Source organism: Thermobia domestica, chromosome 7, assembly GCF_964235325.1.
Source record: "Thermobia domestica chromosome 7, izTheDome1.hap1.1, whole genome shotgun sequence".
Taxonomy (NCBI): Eukaryota; Metazoa; Arthropoda; class Insecta; order Zygentoma; family Lepismatidae; genus Thermobia; species Thermobia domestica.
In genome coordinates this window covers 83,842,077-83,859,956 of record NC_137460.1, presented here as the reverse complement: position 1 = coordinate 83,859,956, position 17,880 = coordinate 83,842,077, and the positions used below count along the sequence as shown (strand labels likewise).

The 17,880-nt window shown below is 36.8% G+C and overlaps 1 protein-coding gene across 1 annotated transcript in view; it reads right to left on the bottom strand.

The window, feature by feature from the left end:
* Positions 1 to 17,880, bottom strand: part of LOC145690253 (protein-associating with the carboxyl-terminal domain of ezrin) — a 107,652-nt gene that overhangs the window by 47,693 nt on the left and 42,079 nt on the right. The window contains exons 5-6 of the mRNA XM_081764974.1: positions 7,426 to 7,595; positions 1,022 to 1,211 (exon numbers count right to left, since the gene is read on the bottom strand). Of these exons, the coding sequence (XP_081621100.1) occupies positions 1,022 to 1,211; positions 7,426 to 7,595 (360 nt within the window). The remainder of the gene's footprint in view (positions 1 to 1,021; positions 1,212 to 7,425; positions 7,596 to 17,880) is intronic.

The window sequence follows — 17,880 nt, the reverse complement described above, 5'->3', positions numbered from 1 at the left end:
TCCCGGATGGTAGCCATGTTCCTATGCTTGAAGCTGTTGACAGAGCTACTTAAGTGATCAGGTAATCCAAGGAATTTTGCATCCGTTTAGTAATTTCTACAATTTGAAAATTTCTTTAAAAAAAAATTTTTCCTCACGCTACATAGCTGCGTAATGCCGTTAGACCAAAACGTCCTGGTCTCCTCCAATGTGGTATGATTCGTGGTTCTTCTGGATGATAACGTGAGACTTCATTAAGAAAGAAGAAGAAGAAAAAACTTCTGAGTGTATTCCGCGTTTTCGCTGGGAACGACTAAAGCTTCTCCTACAATCTTGACCTAGCCCCGAGTGACTTTCACCATTTTCCTGCTCTAAAGCAGAACATGGTTGGTCACCATTATCTGACATGTGATATCAAATCCACTGACTCACAGTGGCTAGACGCTGACTTCTGTGCAACCAGTATGGAAAATCTCATCTACCGCTGTGAAAAGTGCTCGAACAAAAAACGTGATTATATCAAAGACTAGTGTTGAGTGTTTTCTACCATCAGTTGTATCGATGTTCTAGCTATGTCTCACACATAAGCCATAATAGGCTTTGTAACCTTGTATTTTTCGATCATTCCTCATAGTACAGTGAACAGTCAGACAGTATGTCGATAAAGGTTACAATATTGACCGAAATCATTTATTAACTAGGAGATAACTTCGAGTACAAAAATAGGTCTCTTGTAACTTATCTATATAATACTTAATCTGTAGCTACAATCACTAACATAAATAACGCTCTAGGGTGAAGGAAAGATCATCACTAGTATAGTTCTTCAAGAAACGATAATTTCTGTTTGAGGACTCGCACTGAAAAAGGCAGAAAATACCGCTGAAACGTCTGCGTGGATTTTTGGATGTTTGGTAAGTGCTGCTTTTTTTTCTGTTATTAGGTATGCATCTGATCACTTCGTCGTGTGGTTTCATGATACAGAATATTTTGTAATGCCATGTATTTTCAAATACTATAATTAAAATTGGTTAATAATTACCTAAAGAACGTATCTTTATCGCCTTCACTCTTGAGTGGAAGATCCGCTAAGAAACTTTTGATTTCTATGAAGTCCTGACTAAAAAAATGATGGCTAAGCAACGTAGACAGATTAGGCCTTAACGACGGCACCGAATTTTGTAGTTGCCTCTTAGCTAGAGCCATGAAATCTTTCAGTGCGTCGAAATTCTCTGGAAAGAACAGTATACAAGATTTAAATAAAATTGTACATATGTAAGAAAAGACTACTGTTGCGTTTAAGTTAATACAGTGAAACCTCTGAATAACGAACATCAATGGGACATGGTTATTTACCCGTAAATGAGATATATCCGTTACAGAGAGGTTACACCAATTTAGATTACTCACATCTCATGCAGTAATTGTTTGCAGTATGCAGTAAATGCATTAGCTATATAAATAAATACTGGAGTACTGTATTCAGTGTTGCAATTACTGGGGGTTATTTTCAAACAAGGTGACAGGAGAAATATTCCTCATTCAGATGTTTTAATAAAACAAATGCTTGCTCCTTTATTTTTGAAGTTGCAGGCAAAGATGTAAGTTCCAAGAGGAGTAAATCTGTCACGGAAGAGAAGTTTTGCAGGTAATTTTTAGCCATATGATTGTTTTTACTAATTAAATATCTTCTAGATTCCGACTTGAAGGTAATTTATTTTGATCAGAGAAAAAATCGAAGTTTAGTTTTCTATTATTCTGTGTGGTGATTAGCCAGATTGTTGTCTTGTAACAGACATTTTGTGGGGAATGGAGCTTCTGCTTACTGGGTTGTATAGCAGACATAGTTGTGAGTTGCAGAGAATGTTTTGTGTGCTAAACATGTATGAATTAACATCAAAAATTCCTGTTCGTTATGAAGGAATCACTAAAACGTTGGAGGGAAAAGAAAACTGTCTGTGTCTGTAAACGGGAGAGTTATGTCCCGCAATACTACATATAGTTTTATTTTATTTACTTGTAACTGATTCCTAAAAATCTTTTGTATTTACTATTCGATTTTCCCCTAGAAACTTGTTCACGGAAGATTTAAAAAATAAATAAATAAAATAAAACCATATATTTTGTTGCTAACAAAAGTCAAAAAGTTCATATGGATATATGGCGAAAAGTGCATAGTTTCACAGCTAGGGCTGTCCAAAATTGCGAAAAAGCTAAATTTCAATGGATCCTATTTCGAATTCTAGAAACTGTGGATGGTAGTTCTTATCAGCGTAAATTAAGCTACACATACACAATCCAAATGTGCGTATTTCATCAATTGTCAATAGGTGTAGAGGATATTACTTACTGGGTGTAATTCTCAGATATTTTTCAATACAGTTTTCAGATATACCCTGATTTCAAGAAGGGTCCAAAGTAGGCAGGAGGTAAACCTTTACAAATATGGTCATCCAATGCTTCGGCGGTAAGGCAGAAGTGCTAGGAACCGGCAGCTACATGTTTCTGTGTGTTCGGAATAACGTGTGATATGTATTTCGTCACGGTATATTTCACGTTTTCTTCACTTTTAAGCGTGAAAGGAAACATCGCACTATGTGTTTTCCCGAGTACGAGAGATCGTGCTGCTGACGACCCTTACCACTTCCGACATCGTGCCAAAGGATTCCGTGTTCACTGCTATCAAGGTTTATCGTTTGCCTAATTTGGACCAATCATAAAGTCAGAGCATATCTCAAAATTAGGTTGACGGCAAGTCTGGGAATTTCACCCTGCAGGGAATAATTTGTACACCCATTGAACATTAATGAAATATGCATTTTAGGATTGCGTATACGTGACTTCCTTTATCCTGATAAAGACCACCATCCACAGTCTCCTGAATTCGAAATAGGGCCTCTTGAAATTTGACTTTTTCGCGATTTTGGACAGCCCTAGCTCTGAAACTATGCACTTTTCGCCATAGGTCCATATGAACTTTTTCTCTTATTTTCATGTGACGAATTACCTCTTAAAGTTTGTCGTTATAGTTCATTAACACCCTGTATATATATATATATATATATATATATATATATATATATATATATATATATATATATATATATATATATATATATATATATATATATATATATATAGTTGGAAGAAAGGAATAGAAAATGAATTACTTATACTTACCAGAAAATAGTGAAAACATTATCACAATACTAAAATGACTACCCCTTCTGGAGCTTTTTGGGAGAAGTCGTTTCACATTATTAACTTAATGAAATATTTACTTATAACATATAAACAAAATCACTTGCCTTGTACTTAAGAAAACTGCCCGAAAAAAAAAAGAAAAAAAAAAGAATAAATTGTCCTTTGAGGACTTTGTAATGAAGAACACTATGTGTCTAATTCTATTTCTATTAATATAATAATAATAATAATAATATCTATCTATCTATATATATATATATATATATATATATGAACAAAATCGTCAGATGTGTTCGAAAGATCGTCCAAGAATCCCTCCTCCCCCTCTTGTGGATTTCATCACGAGAAATTCCTTACGCTATACTATAGAGTTCTTAATGAAATAAACGTTAGGCAGCGTTCAACTACTATTTTCCGATTTTGCGGACTCTGCAATGAGGACTGCATACACCGTGCCAGCTGTACAATTGTATGCCACTTGTTTCAAGATGAAGCGTTGTTCAGCAACTCACGGTGCGCTTACTATGAAAATATATTTTAAAAATAGTGAAAGTGTCTAGTTACACAGAGGAAATCGAGACATCATTTCCGATCCTGATCGACACACGATAAGGAAATCCATTAATAAGATCAGACAAATTGCTTGTATAACTCCTTGTAAAAAAATAAATCGGGTCGAAGTGAAAGAACAATACGAACCCGTGAAAACATTCAGAGGGTAAGGTGATCTATCAACTAGACAGTATGTGACGAAGTATGACGCTTCTCTGCAGATGTCAGTACGATCAGAACGACGTATTTTTCACAACGATCTCCATTAGCACCCATACAAGATACCGATTGTTCAGAAATTGTCAACACGTTATTGTGAGTCTTAACAGTTCTGTGAAGACTTTATGCGGTTACAAAATCAAGAGAGGAATTTGTTGCACAATTTGATTGTCTGATGAAGCTCATTTTGAGTTGTGTGGTGTTGTGAACAATTAAAATATGCGATACTAAAGGAATTAAATTCCATAATACCAAAAACCCATCCATAATGACAGAGTGACAGTGTGGTGTCGCAATGCAGTTTTCGAGATCGTAGGGTCGTGTTTGTTAGAGGATGAAAATGGTTGTACAGTTAAATTAACCTTATAGTGATACGTGGATGTGCTGGAAAACTTCGTGTTCCCCCGTCTTCGGCAGTTAAATGTTGATCTCGCCATGGTCTACATGCATCAAGATGAAACTACAGCACACACGGTTCGCCAGTTCATATCTACTTTTCTTAGTGTTCTCGGAAACTGTGATCTCTCCTGATTTGGAAACATTAACTGACCTTTCAGCTCACCAGATATATCCGTGTGCGATTACTTTCTTTGAGGATACTGAAAGAGCGAATTATTCTCAACACGAGTCCCAGACGTGCAATTCTGAGAGATGTACTTGTGCATGTGATGAAATCCTTCAATCACAAGTCCGCGAGTGTTACAGTCGCAACGAACAACATCTACATAATGTGATTTTTAAAAAGTGACTATACTGATTGTTGTACACTCTGTGGAATGTATGTCGTAACCACTGTGTATGCAATGACAAGCCTTCTGATTCATTTTAATTAACAACACACGGTTTGCATGAGTAGTGAGTTATTTATTACATGTTTCAAATGGTAGTTGAGCATTGCCTAATACTGTATTTATTTATGAAATATGAACGTAATTCGTCAAAGTTCTTGAAAAGAAATCGTAAAATAATAATAATAATAATAAAAATTAAAAAATCCCATTGTGGATTTTATCAGGGGAAATGATTTACATTATACTATAGAGTTCTTAATGAAATACTGCGTTGGTAGCGTTCTACTATCATTTGAACAAAATCGCCTAGATCATTTTTCAAGAAAGAAAAAAAATCGTCCAAGAAGAAATTACCCAACAGTCAACTACGTCTCTTGGATATTTCCTAGAAAAATGATTTACACCATATTATAGAGTTATTAATGGAATATTTATTTTTGAAATTTAAACAAAATCGTTAGAGTAGTTTTCAAGAAAATTGTCAAGTTTGATCTTCACCCTCCAGTAAACTATCATTACACTGGCTAACAAAGGTTTTGTCTCACAACTGAAATTAGCCTTTTTTAAATATATTTTTATATGCTGAATTCGAAATGATAATTGAAATTTGTTCATTTCCCACAGCTTTTCAGTTTCTACAAATACATATATACTACCATAAAAGGATTTTAAAAAGATATAAATATAACTAACAACATTGTGCGCAAACCTTACATTGAATTCGTAGAAGTTCCTTATCAGTTACAGACTGTGTTTCCGTACAATTGCTTTTGCTGCAGCGCAGCTGTGTAGGATCGAAACTTATTAGAAGTGAAAACCTGTTGCTTTTTTTTGTCCCCATGACAACGACAAGGGTGTGTGAAAATTCTCTTAAAACCTTTTGTTACATATGTGATGAGTTGATATGAAGCAAGGAGACATTCATATGAACTGCATTTGTTATGTAAGGCCGATCTTAATGACCTGACACGGGATTTAAAGTTGATGAAGCAGCAATTTGCTCTTTTGGCCTCCCGGTAAAAAGGCTGGCATGCCTTACACCCTGAAACAAGTTTTTTTTTTCTTTAAAATTGAGATCGTTAACGTCTTTTAAAGATTTCTTCTCTTTAGAAGATGGAACTTTGCCATGAATTCATCACACACGATTGGCGTCTCTTCATCGACTCCTCGCGTGCAAGTTTAAAAGTGATCCTACTCAACAATGGTAACACGTTTCCTTCTACTTCTGTAGCTCATGCAAGTAACAGCTACATGTCACCAACCTATTAACCGCATATCAGGTATTGTAGTACAATATGAGCCTTAAAATACCTACCGGTGCCGATGTGAATGACAAGCATGTTGAGAGGTTTCACCAGGCTATTGCGAAAATACAGAAATGTTGAAAAGCAAAATGTACTTCTTCCCTACTAACTGATTACAACTGGACTTCGCAAAGGGATGTTCTTGATACCAAATACAGTCGAAAATCATAACACAACATCTTACAGATAAGCTTCAAACACGTGTCTATTGTAACAGCATCTTCTTCCATGCATAAGTTATATAAATCCTAATACACATTTCTTTCCTCTATCTCGTCAGAAGAATGGGTAAAAAAAAAAAAAAAAAAAAAAAAAAAAAAAAAAAAAAAAGCATGAAAGTACTATTAGATTTACCTATTGGAGTTCTTGATACAGCAAAAGTTGGCCAGTGTTATATTTAGGGGCAGGGTGGAAATTCGGAGAAAAACAAACCTAGAGAATCTTATAAAAATCTTCCGTTTGAAATTTAGTCTAGATAGGTTGGATGGTACAGTCTCTACGTGAGTGTACGTACATACATCTGGACGGACAACGAATAAATATCCAAAAATCTCTTTGTCGGCATGTAAAGGCCATGATATGTATGAATCTGTTGAAATCTCGAATTCGATTTTCTTTTCACGATCATCATACTTTATTTCCTTATACTGTCACTCGAAAGTAAAAGGTATATACTACAGGCACTTTCATTAAAACGCTTCAACAGACAGGAAGGGAAAGACGTAGGGAGACAAGAAAAGAAAAATCAAAGAATAGAGAAAACGTTGTGAAGCTTCCAAGTCAATTTGCTCTATTTGTTAATTTGTTTTTCTTTTCCTTTCTTCCTAATTCCTTCCCTTTCAATATGATGAAATATTTTAGTGGAACGGCTCGTTCGTTTCCCATTGTGAAACTATGTGAACTGTTACTTCCGAATTACGTGAACTCAATACTGGAACTAATGTAATACAGAAATAAAGTCAGGGATGGAATAAGTTCCTGAGATGCTGAACCCATATCAAACCTTTCCTTGCTATTTCTTATCGTTTTGGCTATGCTCGGGGAAACTGGGAAGGAAGAAAAGGATTGGAAAGGAAAGAAGGGGTCTGAGAGCATTATGTTAGGTACTATCCCGGCCTGGTGTGAATGAGAAACACCCGGGAAAAATCTAACTCAGGATGACTGGCTTAAAAAAGCTGTTACACCTTTCCGACCGAGTGTCCCCACTGGGAAAAATCCAATTGTAATCTTAATGGAAATATACTTAAATACTCATGTCACTAAATACAGAAATTTAAAGAAAATAAACGAATTTTGCAATTTATATCATCTTAATAATAGTCGTACTTGTAAGTAGTAGTGAAGAAAAAAAGTAAAGTCAAAGCATTCGTCTTTACCTTCAGTTTTTTTCCTTAATACTTCTTCAACGAGGACGCCAAACCCGTAGGCATCAACCGCTTGTAGTTCTTCTATTTTTAGCTTTTCATCGTCTTCCTCCGGAGGCACAGCTTTCTCATATCGATGAGAACGCGTTTGCTGCAAATAGGCCGGAGTTAAATCCTGATATCTATAAAATAAAAAAAAACAAACAAATAAACAGATCAGTCTCCTCATACATTGACACTGTGACTGGAAGTAAACAGGTAAAGTATTCAAATACACACATACGTGCACAGATGCATTTAAGAAAACACATGGTTCTTTTTTCATAATAATAACTTTATGATGTATAAAGTTGTAAAACTTTAGATTTTCATCAGTTCTAGGCACGTGTTACCAGATTAGTTCTTTATTAAAACAAACTCCTAATCTCCGGTTCATGAAGAGGATAATCTATTACTAAATGAGAAATTGTTCAGCTTTCAATGTGGGTACTACGAACACGCCTCCAAACAACTTCCTCCGATTCTTACTAATTTCTTCTGATAAATGGATAGCTTGTTCATATTTCATGAAGAATTTAAGAAGAAAAAGTTTCCTTGTCGTGGAATGCTCTACAACTGTGCTAAGTTTTAAGCTGTTTATTCAGTCCTTATCAATTCATTCCTGGATAAGTTTTCTTCATTTTCTCCCAGATTTCTGTCAGTTACTTTTCTCACCCATGCAGTTGCTACAAAACGGCTTATTTCATCTCCCTATCTTTCATTTGACGGTTTTCTTGTATCTGGGATTCAAATACAGAATACCTGTCATGCATTTTTTATCTGTTCTTCTCGCTGTGTGGTCTTCTTATCTTCAATTTGCTTCTTCCTAGCCTTCATTCCATTCTCTACCTTTGTTTCACAATGAACGCATTCTTTAGTCTTCCTACACTGCTAGTTATGCCTATCTCTCCATTGGTCTTAGCGTAACTCTTTAATACTTGATAGCTCATTTGTGGTTATATGGTTAGCGTACGAGTCTTTGGAACGAGAGACTCGAGTTCGATTCCCGGCGCGAGTTCACGTGGTTCGGATCCCACGTTAATTTGTAGGCCCACGTCCATATAGTCTAGCCGATGAAAAGAAATCTAATCTAAATCTTAATATTTGGGTTGATTGTCTAGTAGAATGCACTGATCAGGGCCGGCCTTAGGTGGTGCAAAGCCCGATTGGGAACATTTTGCTAGGACCCAGGTTTACAACTAACTTCCACCAGGGTCTATAGAACTTATATATATATCAGGGTGTCTACTAAAATTCCAAAATGAAATTTCGTGACTTTTTCGTGACCTTTCCTTTACCAAATCCTAAAATTTCCTAATATTTTCAAGAGCGAATTTGGGTGCGAATTAGGCCGAATTTTCATCCATGCAATAGAAACGTACTTTGTTTGCGATTTGGTAGCATCTAAAGCCGACGATAGACAATTTTGGTATTGAAATTTGACGTTTTATAGAACTAAATTTTTCAATCTGTACTTACATTTGTACAGTTAAAAAAAATCGTGACCCAAAAGCTAAATTTCGTGACTTTCGTGACCAATAGACACCCTATATATATATATATATATATACACTATGATCAAAAGCATCCGGACATGGCTGAAACTGACTTACAAGTTCGTGGCATCCTCCATCGGTACTGCTGGAATTCAATATGGTGTTGGCCCACCCTTAGCCTTGATCACAGCTTCCACTCTCGCAGGCATACTTTCAATCAGGTGCTGGAAGGTTTCTTGTGGAATGGCAGCCCATTCTTTACGTAGTGCTGAACTGAGGAGAGGTATCGATGTAGGTCGGTGAGGCCTGGCACGAAGTCGGCGTTCCAAACCATTCCAAGGTATTCTATATGATTCAAGTCAGGACTATACAGGCCAGTCCATTACAGGGATGTTGTGGTCCTGTAACCACTATGCCACAGGCCGTGCAGTATGAACAGGTGCTCAATCGTGTTGAAAGATGCAATCGCCATCCCCAAATTGCTCTTCAACAGTGGGAAGCAAGAAGGTGCTTAAAACATCAATGTAGGCCTGCGCTGTGAGTACCACGCAAAACAACAAGGGGTGAAAGCCCCCACCAAGAATAACACGACAGCATAACACCACCACCTCCGAATTTTACTGTTGGCACTACACACGCTGACAGATGACGTTCACCGGACATTCGCCATACCCATACCCTGCCATCGGACCGCCACATTGTGTAAAGTGATTCGTCACTCCACACAACGTTTTTCCACTGTTCAATCGTCCAATGTTTACGCTCCTTACACCAAGCGAGGCGTCGTTTGGCATTTACTTGCGTGATGTGTGGCTTATGAGCAGCCGCTCGACTATGCAATCCAAGTTTTCTCACCTCACGCCTAACTGTCATAGTACTTGAAGTGGATCCTAATGCAGCTTAGAATTCCTGTGTGATGGACTGGATAGATGTCTGCTTATTACACTTTATGACCCTCTTCAACTGTCGGCGGTCTCTGTCAATCAACAGACGAGGTCAGCCTGTACGCTTTTGTGCTGTACGTGTCCCTTCACGTTTCCACTTCACTATCACCACACAGTGGACCTAGGAATGTTTAGGAGTGTGGAAATCTCGCGTACAGACTTCTGACACAAGTGACACCCAATTACTTGACTACGTTCGAAATCCGTGAATTCAGCGGAGCGCTCCATTCTGCTTTCTCACAATGTCTAATGACTACTGAGGTCGCTGATAATGAGTACCTGGCAGTAGGTGGCAGCACAATGCACCTAACATGAAAAACGTATGTTTTTGGAGGTGTCCGGATACTTTTGATGACATAGTATTATATATATATATATATATATATATATATATATATATATATATATATATATATATATATATATATATATATATTGTATCTTTAATGATGGGTTAAACTTCAAAGAATGATATAGAATGACAAAAGAAGTGATTTAAGATAAGAAGTTGTTATCCGAAAATGCGTCAGTTTTGAGCTACAGCCCGTCGAAAATGTACCAAAATAGAACAAAAATGAATAGAACTAGAGAACGAATTGTTGGAGAAAGGTCAGGTCAAAGGAAATAGTGCATTATTTGACCTGGATATTCGATTCATGTACAAATCGATGAGGAACAGTGGCGGCGCAAGAGAAGAATTACAGAAATATACTGTGTTACTATTGGAGCGTTGGGAAAAGAGCCAGGAAGAATTGACAGTGATTCAAGAGGCCATAACAAAATATGAGGCGATTTTCCGGCGTCACGAAAGCGATATAAATTGTGGCAGTTGACAGGGGTGTGGCAGAGTGTGGGATCTCAGAGCCCGGATATCACCGAAGGTTGAGAGCGATCCTTGGAGCAAGAAATACGTACGCAATAAACAACAACGAAGTGACGTAGGAGGTCGGGTGCGACAATTGTACAGTGCGTGTATTGTAATGGAGGACGACACATACTAAGGCTACAAAAGACTGAAAATTATACTGGTAGGAAGAGCAAATGTACTTACATGCACAGCAGATGCTCAAAATGGCGTCACCTGGTTTCGATGCAGACATGGCATCGCCGTAATAAGTTTTGTCTCATCCTCTCGAAGATGCTTGGTTTCGTGCTAATGATATCACAGGCAGCGAGGGTTCGTACAAGGAGGGTTTTCTTCGTTCTGTACAAGTGTGTCCGGATCAGAGGATCGTGCCGGCCAAGAAATAGGACCTCCCTTCCTATCCACTTATGCGGGAAGGAATAGTCACGGCACTGACGAGCAGCTACTCCAAAGTGTGCTGGGGATCCGTCATGCTGAATCCACATACGTTGACGAACATCAAGAGGTACACTCATGTCCAAAATGATTGTCGCATATCTATAACTGTCTTCTTGTAAGAATATAATTTGATAATGATTTTGCAGGGTACTTTTAATACTGATACTATGTGTGTAATCGGAAAATGTATATTTGTGGTAAATTTCATAGAAAAAGAATCATAAACACGAAAAGTGGAATGAGTAAAATAAAATGTTGCTAAATGGACAAGAAAGTTTTATTTTCGTTTTATTTGTTCTTATTTACTGCTCTTTTGACATGAAATTTGCCTCATACATGTCTTTGCCAATTATACACATACTAACATTATAAGAAATATCGGGCGAATTCTTTATAAAATTATATTCCTACAACAACATATTTATAGACATGCGACAATAATTTTGGACATGAGTGTACATCATCTAATGATTTAGGGAGTGTTTCTTGCACGAACAACGCGTACACTCATGCAGTTAAGCGAAGTGGTAAGAGATATTATCCTATAAGCTTGTCACCGACGATACCTGCCCAGATATTTACCCCGAATCTCTGTTGATGTCCACACAGAATGGTACCATGGGGATTTTCGTCGGCCCATATATGACTATTTCAGCTATTGAATAGTCTCGTAAAATAGACTTCATCTGTGAAGAGTATCGCGGCATGAAACTGCGGGTCCTGCAAACAGCGCTGTACTAGCCTTTCACTAAACACCAACACGGGGTGCGAAGTCTGTAGGATGCAGGTCTTGAACTTTCTGTGGATGATAGGGGTGTGGTTGTTGTTCACGGAGTACACTCCAAACATTGCTGTGATCAACCCCCACTTCATGTGCTAATGCTCTAGTGCTTATCGACAGTTGTTCTGTCACATGATCAAGAACCTCTTCTTCAAATCTGGAGTACTGGTTGTACGTCTCCTTCCGCAGTCGTGAAGTAATGGGCGCAAGTGTCCCGTTTCCCATAAACACCGAAATAGTCTCGAAAACGTTGAGTACGTTGGATGTCGCCTGTCTGGATACCTGTTGTGATACAACTTCGCAACTACACGACTGTTTCCATTAGCTAGCCCAGCGTTTCCCAACCTTTTTCAACTACCGGCACACTACGGGTGTTACTTGGATTCTCGCGGCACACTTATAGATATTATTTGTACATATATTATTTGTAAATATAAAACACAGTGGTATTTTTTTCTGTGATTATTGATCTCCTCACAGAGAAGAGAGCTCGATCACTGGTTTCCCCGTGGTAAAGCATTATGCTTATTTTTCATTCTAATTTAAAAATAGAAAACAATTGCAATGGAATATTGGACTCAGGTTTTTAAAAATACCCTTTGTTTTTAAAAACTGTATCCAACCTTTTACTAAGAAGGAAGATCACAAAATAACAAACGAACAAACAAATCTCTTTTACATTTAAAACACAAATGTAGGTAATTTGTCGAAAGGATTGAATGATATTTTAAATTTTCAAGTTGCAAAATAATCTGCAACAATAAAGAAGCAATAATGGTCATAACAATGATAACAAATACTTTTTTCAACATTAGAAATGTACAGAACAGTAACACGGTATGAAACTTAAAATTGTAGATTCTTTGTAGAGGTTCATAGTAATGTGAAATACAAATATACAAATACGTCAATACGTTTTGCAATTTGATTGCTATAAAATTAATAATTTTGTTTCGATTCCTCGCGGCACACCAGCGGCCCATTCACGGCACACCAGTGTGCCGCGGCACACCGGTTGGGAAACGCTGAGCTAGCCCATACATAAACTCCATATCTGCAAGTTTTTCTAACGTGAACTCCATTTCACTCCCGCACTAATCCCGCTACCAACCAAGAGCACAGACAACGTACAGGTACAGATACTGAGAGACTACCCACGGAATAGAAACACGCCTTCTTCAGTAGGGAAACGAAACAATTTCTGTGCCAAACGATGAAGTCCATAACCTGCGAATATTGTAATACAGCGGGCGTACAGCTACGACTCTTGTTGTTTCCTCTATTGGTATGCAGCAAACAGCGTAGGTAACGTATGATATTCAAGCAAGGACAGGTGTCGAATGATGCGTTTAACAAAACGAAAAGTGTTTTGTTGTGGGTTACTAATGGGGCTTTCAAGAAATGATTTATGCAAGATTGCGTGTGGAGCACTGTACTTGCCACAGCGTCACGAAAGAGAAATAAAACGTAACTAGAGGCTATTGAAAGTCAAGTCTGCTAATATTTACAATAATTACTAAAGTACAGAACTAGGAGAAATCCGGAGACATCAGTACGACGATGTCGTAAAACAAGAAACCTTAGATGATTTGGGATCGACTCCAGGACTCCTGGATTCAGATCCGAGTGCTTTACCACGCAACCACGATGCATCAAGAATTATATTAAAAGGCAATGTTTTTATATCAACAATGTTCGAGCTGTGGGGTATAGAACCTCTCCTGTGGCTAGTGGTCATCAAATCTAGTATACCAACTATGATGATGATGATGATAACTCACTTCCATTTGTACTATCGGTAGCTAGTGCAACTTACTTTGATACTAGTGCAGCCCATGTATTTTCCAAACAAATACCACTGTGTACATCCTGTATTTGTTGTTCGCTCCCGATATTTCAAACGGTTTTACGTATGAGAATTACAACTCAGATATTCCACGTCGGATATTTGCCTCCGGCACGAAGAGTATGTCCATTTCCTGTGAGCATACCCTTACGCCACCACGTTCCTCATCGATTTGTACATGAATCGAATCTCCAGGTCAAATAATCCACTATTTTCTTTGATCTGATCTTTCTCCGACAATTCGTTCTCTAGTTCTATTCCTTTTTGGGCTATTTTGGTACATTTTCGACGGGCTATAGCTCAGAACTGATGCACTTTCGGATAATAACTCGAGCTCGATTCCCAATGGAAGAGCACACAAAATTTAATTTTAATAATCGCTCCCCTTCATTAATCATCCATCTCCTCAGAACAAATCCTGGAACGTCAACTAAAAAATATAATTTTCATTTCATTTCAAAAGTTTAATAGAGATTTTGCAGTCAGAATGGATGGCCATGAAAATGTGCCCTTAAATAGTACGTGAAAGTTAATAAATTAAACATATATGAGGTACATTTCAACATAAAATTTATACATGTAAATCTACAACTAGCAATATTAGTATATCTGAAAAGGACATAATCATAATACTATTTTAGTGACGATGAAATGATTTGTTTAGACAATTAATTTAGTTTAGTTCAGAAAAGACAAGACAAGACGTGTTGGTTCGTTCCCGCGAAGTGGGGCCAGAATGTCTAGCTCCCGGGCTACTTGGTCCAGAGAGAAAATTGTTGAATGGTTTTGTTTCTGTAGATGAAGATAAAAGCTGAGCATCCGACTGCATGTAGAGCTGGAATGCATAATGAAACTGGGAGATTGTTGTTTGTATTCAAACCAAATCCAAGGCCGTTGATTGGAAAGATTAGGAGTCAATGGCCTGCAAGCTGAGCATGTAGAAGGCTTGGACGTTTAAACTGGATCTGTGGCTTCTGATTGTCCAATGGGAGGCGAGTATTCCTGGCTCTGAGGATTGCTTGAGGTGTCTTCATTCTGGAGAGCGGGCGAAAAGTGATGAAATCCATAGATTTACTTAAAAAATTCTTGGTGTCATATCTTCTTAGCGATGATTGTGGAAATACCCTTAGGTCTGATTGAGGGTAATGTGAAAATTACCTAGGGTAATGGTATGATGTGTAGCTTCATCTGTAGAATCGTAGCAGTGTATGCAACAACGTCATTGATGAGTTTGCGTACATCGTCGGAATGGTCCAACTGGATGAGAATTACAATATTTCACGTTACGATCCTTTGAGCAGCATTATTGATTTCTTCCTAGATGAGGGCCTGGACGTCCGTCAATGTTATTGGAGATGCTTCTTGAGGGGGCAACTTCTTGCTGACCTTTATTTGTAGTAACCTTCGGTCGATGAGACTGGAACACTTTCTACAGCAAGCTGGCTCTCTTTGGCGCAGTTTGAGGTTTGCTTGTTTTGAAGTAAAACTGAGTTTAGATCGACTCGAGGAGGCCGGTACGTAGTGACAGAGAACGGTCGTTGCAGTGCACAGAAGTCCTTGTTGAGAGATTGCTTGCAGGCTTCTTCATATGTGTCATCACAGTGATAGCAGACAATGGAAACAAATTATGCTTGAATTATCACCAGATTAATAAAGTATAAACGAATCACATTATTCCTTTCATTATTAGAAATTTATTTTTCTTCTCTGCAAATTCTTTTAGAATACTGTTAAAGTTTACACTTCTGCTAATTTCCGATTTAATGGATAACATTCATGAACTGTTCAAACGTTTTTGCTGAATTGATGGTCTCAAGTACGTTTTGACTAGATTTAACTTGGAAAAAACTCCTTTCTCTTTTTTCCTGCGATTGTCAGGAAAATTGGAAGAGCAATAAATAAATTTAGAAATGCAGCAGATCTGTTGTTGCAAGCCGGGAATTCAAGAATTTTCTTAGGATTTTTAATCTGTGATGGCTGAATTGGCTTTAAAGCTTTAATTTCCTTATAAAGCATGTATCCATCTATATTGGTCTGTTTTATAGTTTCAACTTGACCTTTCTCCTGCATCAGCTTGACCTCTGTCAATGCCAATTGCAGATCTGCTGCACATTTTCTTATGGTGTCCTTGGACATGTCCTGGAAATTGCACGAGAATCCAAATAAATTTTGAATATTTTTCAGTTGCTGAAACCGTAGCTCAAGTGTTTGCAGTGCTTTATCTACCACTTAATTAAAACATTGCACTTTGAAGGCTGTTTTTGGGTCTGGCAATGGTTCGTCTGCAGATTCATAATCAAATCATTTTCGATTTTTGGATAAGCGTCTACTCTGAGTCTTGAATACAGGCTCAACATCTAGGTCTTCGGCAAGTTCACTCGCTCCAATCAAGACTTAATCGAAACCTTTTTCTATGTATGTTTTTAGCCAGTCACAAAGCTTTTGGAATGATGGAAGTCCAGTAGTAACATCCATGGTATCACTCTGAAGTTCCTTACTTACATAGTTTACTTGAAATAGTAAGGAATACCAGAAGACTAGTGTATAGCAGGCTCTTTACGCCAGCTACTTTTCTGCATTACTGCTTCTCAAAGAAAGAAAAAAAATCATAAATACGCTATTATTTATTACTACTATTACTGTTATGCGCAACGGTTATCAATTTTTGAGAAAACAGAAAATTATTTACCTATGCATTCAAGAATTTGTGGTAATGGCATTCTGATAAGTAGTCTCATAAATATCCTTAAATCTGTATATAACCATCCCATGAACTACTATCTTATTCAGATTTCTATTCTTTCTTTATACTAATGAAAGGTGATTTTTGAATGTTAGTAAAACTTTTATTTATTTTTGTTAACAGCAAAAGAAACTCAGACATCAATAGAAGAATAAAAGAAGAAAAAAACTATTCAAAACTATTGTCATTAATTTCAAGAGAAAGATTATAAATTTGGACAATAAACAATTATCATTACATTCCAATTATTGTTATTCTCTGATGCCGACTATCTATGGATAGTTCATTTCTGTATTTCACTGTATATAAAATATCACAATAAATTATCGCTGTTAAACATATTTCTAATCATTTAAGTAGTTAGTTGCAAAACTAGTCTAGGTATAGTTCCATCCAGGTATTTAATATATTATAAACGTATAGATTATATCCGTATTACTTTTTGCAACTGTTCACGGTAATACCAATTCAGATTTCTTCATTAGATCTCTCTCATTTGACATGTGGTTCACATATTTAAACATATTATTATATTTCAATATTCAAATTCAAATTGTCATTACACTTCACCACATGCATTTATTACATTAACACATTCAAATCAATTGTATATATATATATATATATATATATATATATATATATATATATATATATATATTGCTAACTAATAGAAGCCCTAACCTAACTAACCTATTCTAACTTAACCTAACCATATTATCGACATATTTAAAGTACTCAAGAAAATAAAATTATCGTACTCTTCTAGGCATTTCCCGTGAATGGCGTATGAAAATTATTGCCCAGACTGAACTTAAAGTAGCATATGAGATAGTTGCTTTAAAGCAGGCTAGATTTATTTATTATTATAATTGGCAACATTCAGAGTACTATTCAATTATCGCATATAACACAATGATTTGATTTACAAATTTTCTAAGTTAACTATATCTGATATTCAATAACGTATTCCATATTTAAGAATAACAAAATGGATGACTATGTTCAGAGAATACTTATGCGTTATCATAGACCTGTCAGCGATAAAGTTAATCCACCCCCATAGGCTTATCCAGGATTATATGCAGAATGAACGAGTTTAGCTGCTCATGATAAGAAATTTAGCGTTCTTCTGTAAATTCACCATCACTATGCACAGTTTTCTAAATAGCCACTTTTACTCAAATTCACAAGTTAATAACAAGATGGCTACCCCTAATGGTGACAAATTCCCGTGGAAATTAATATTCAAAGTTTTAGGTTTCAACACTTAATTGGCAAGTACCCAGCTTTTCGAATAATCTAAAGATTGTCC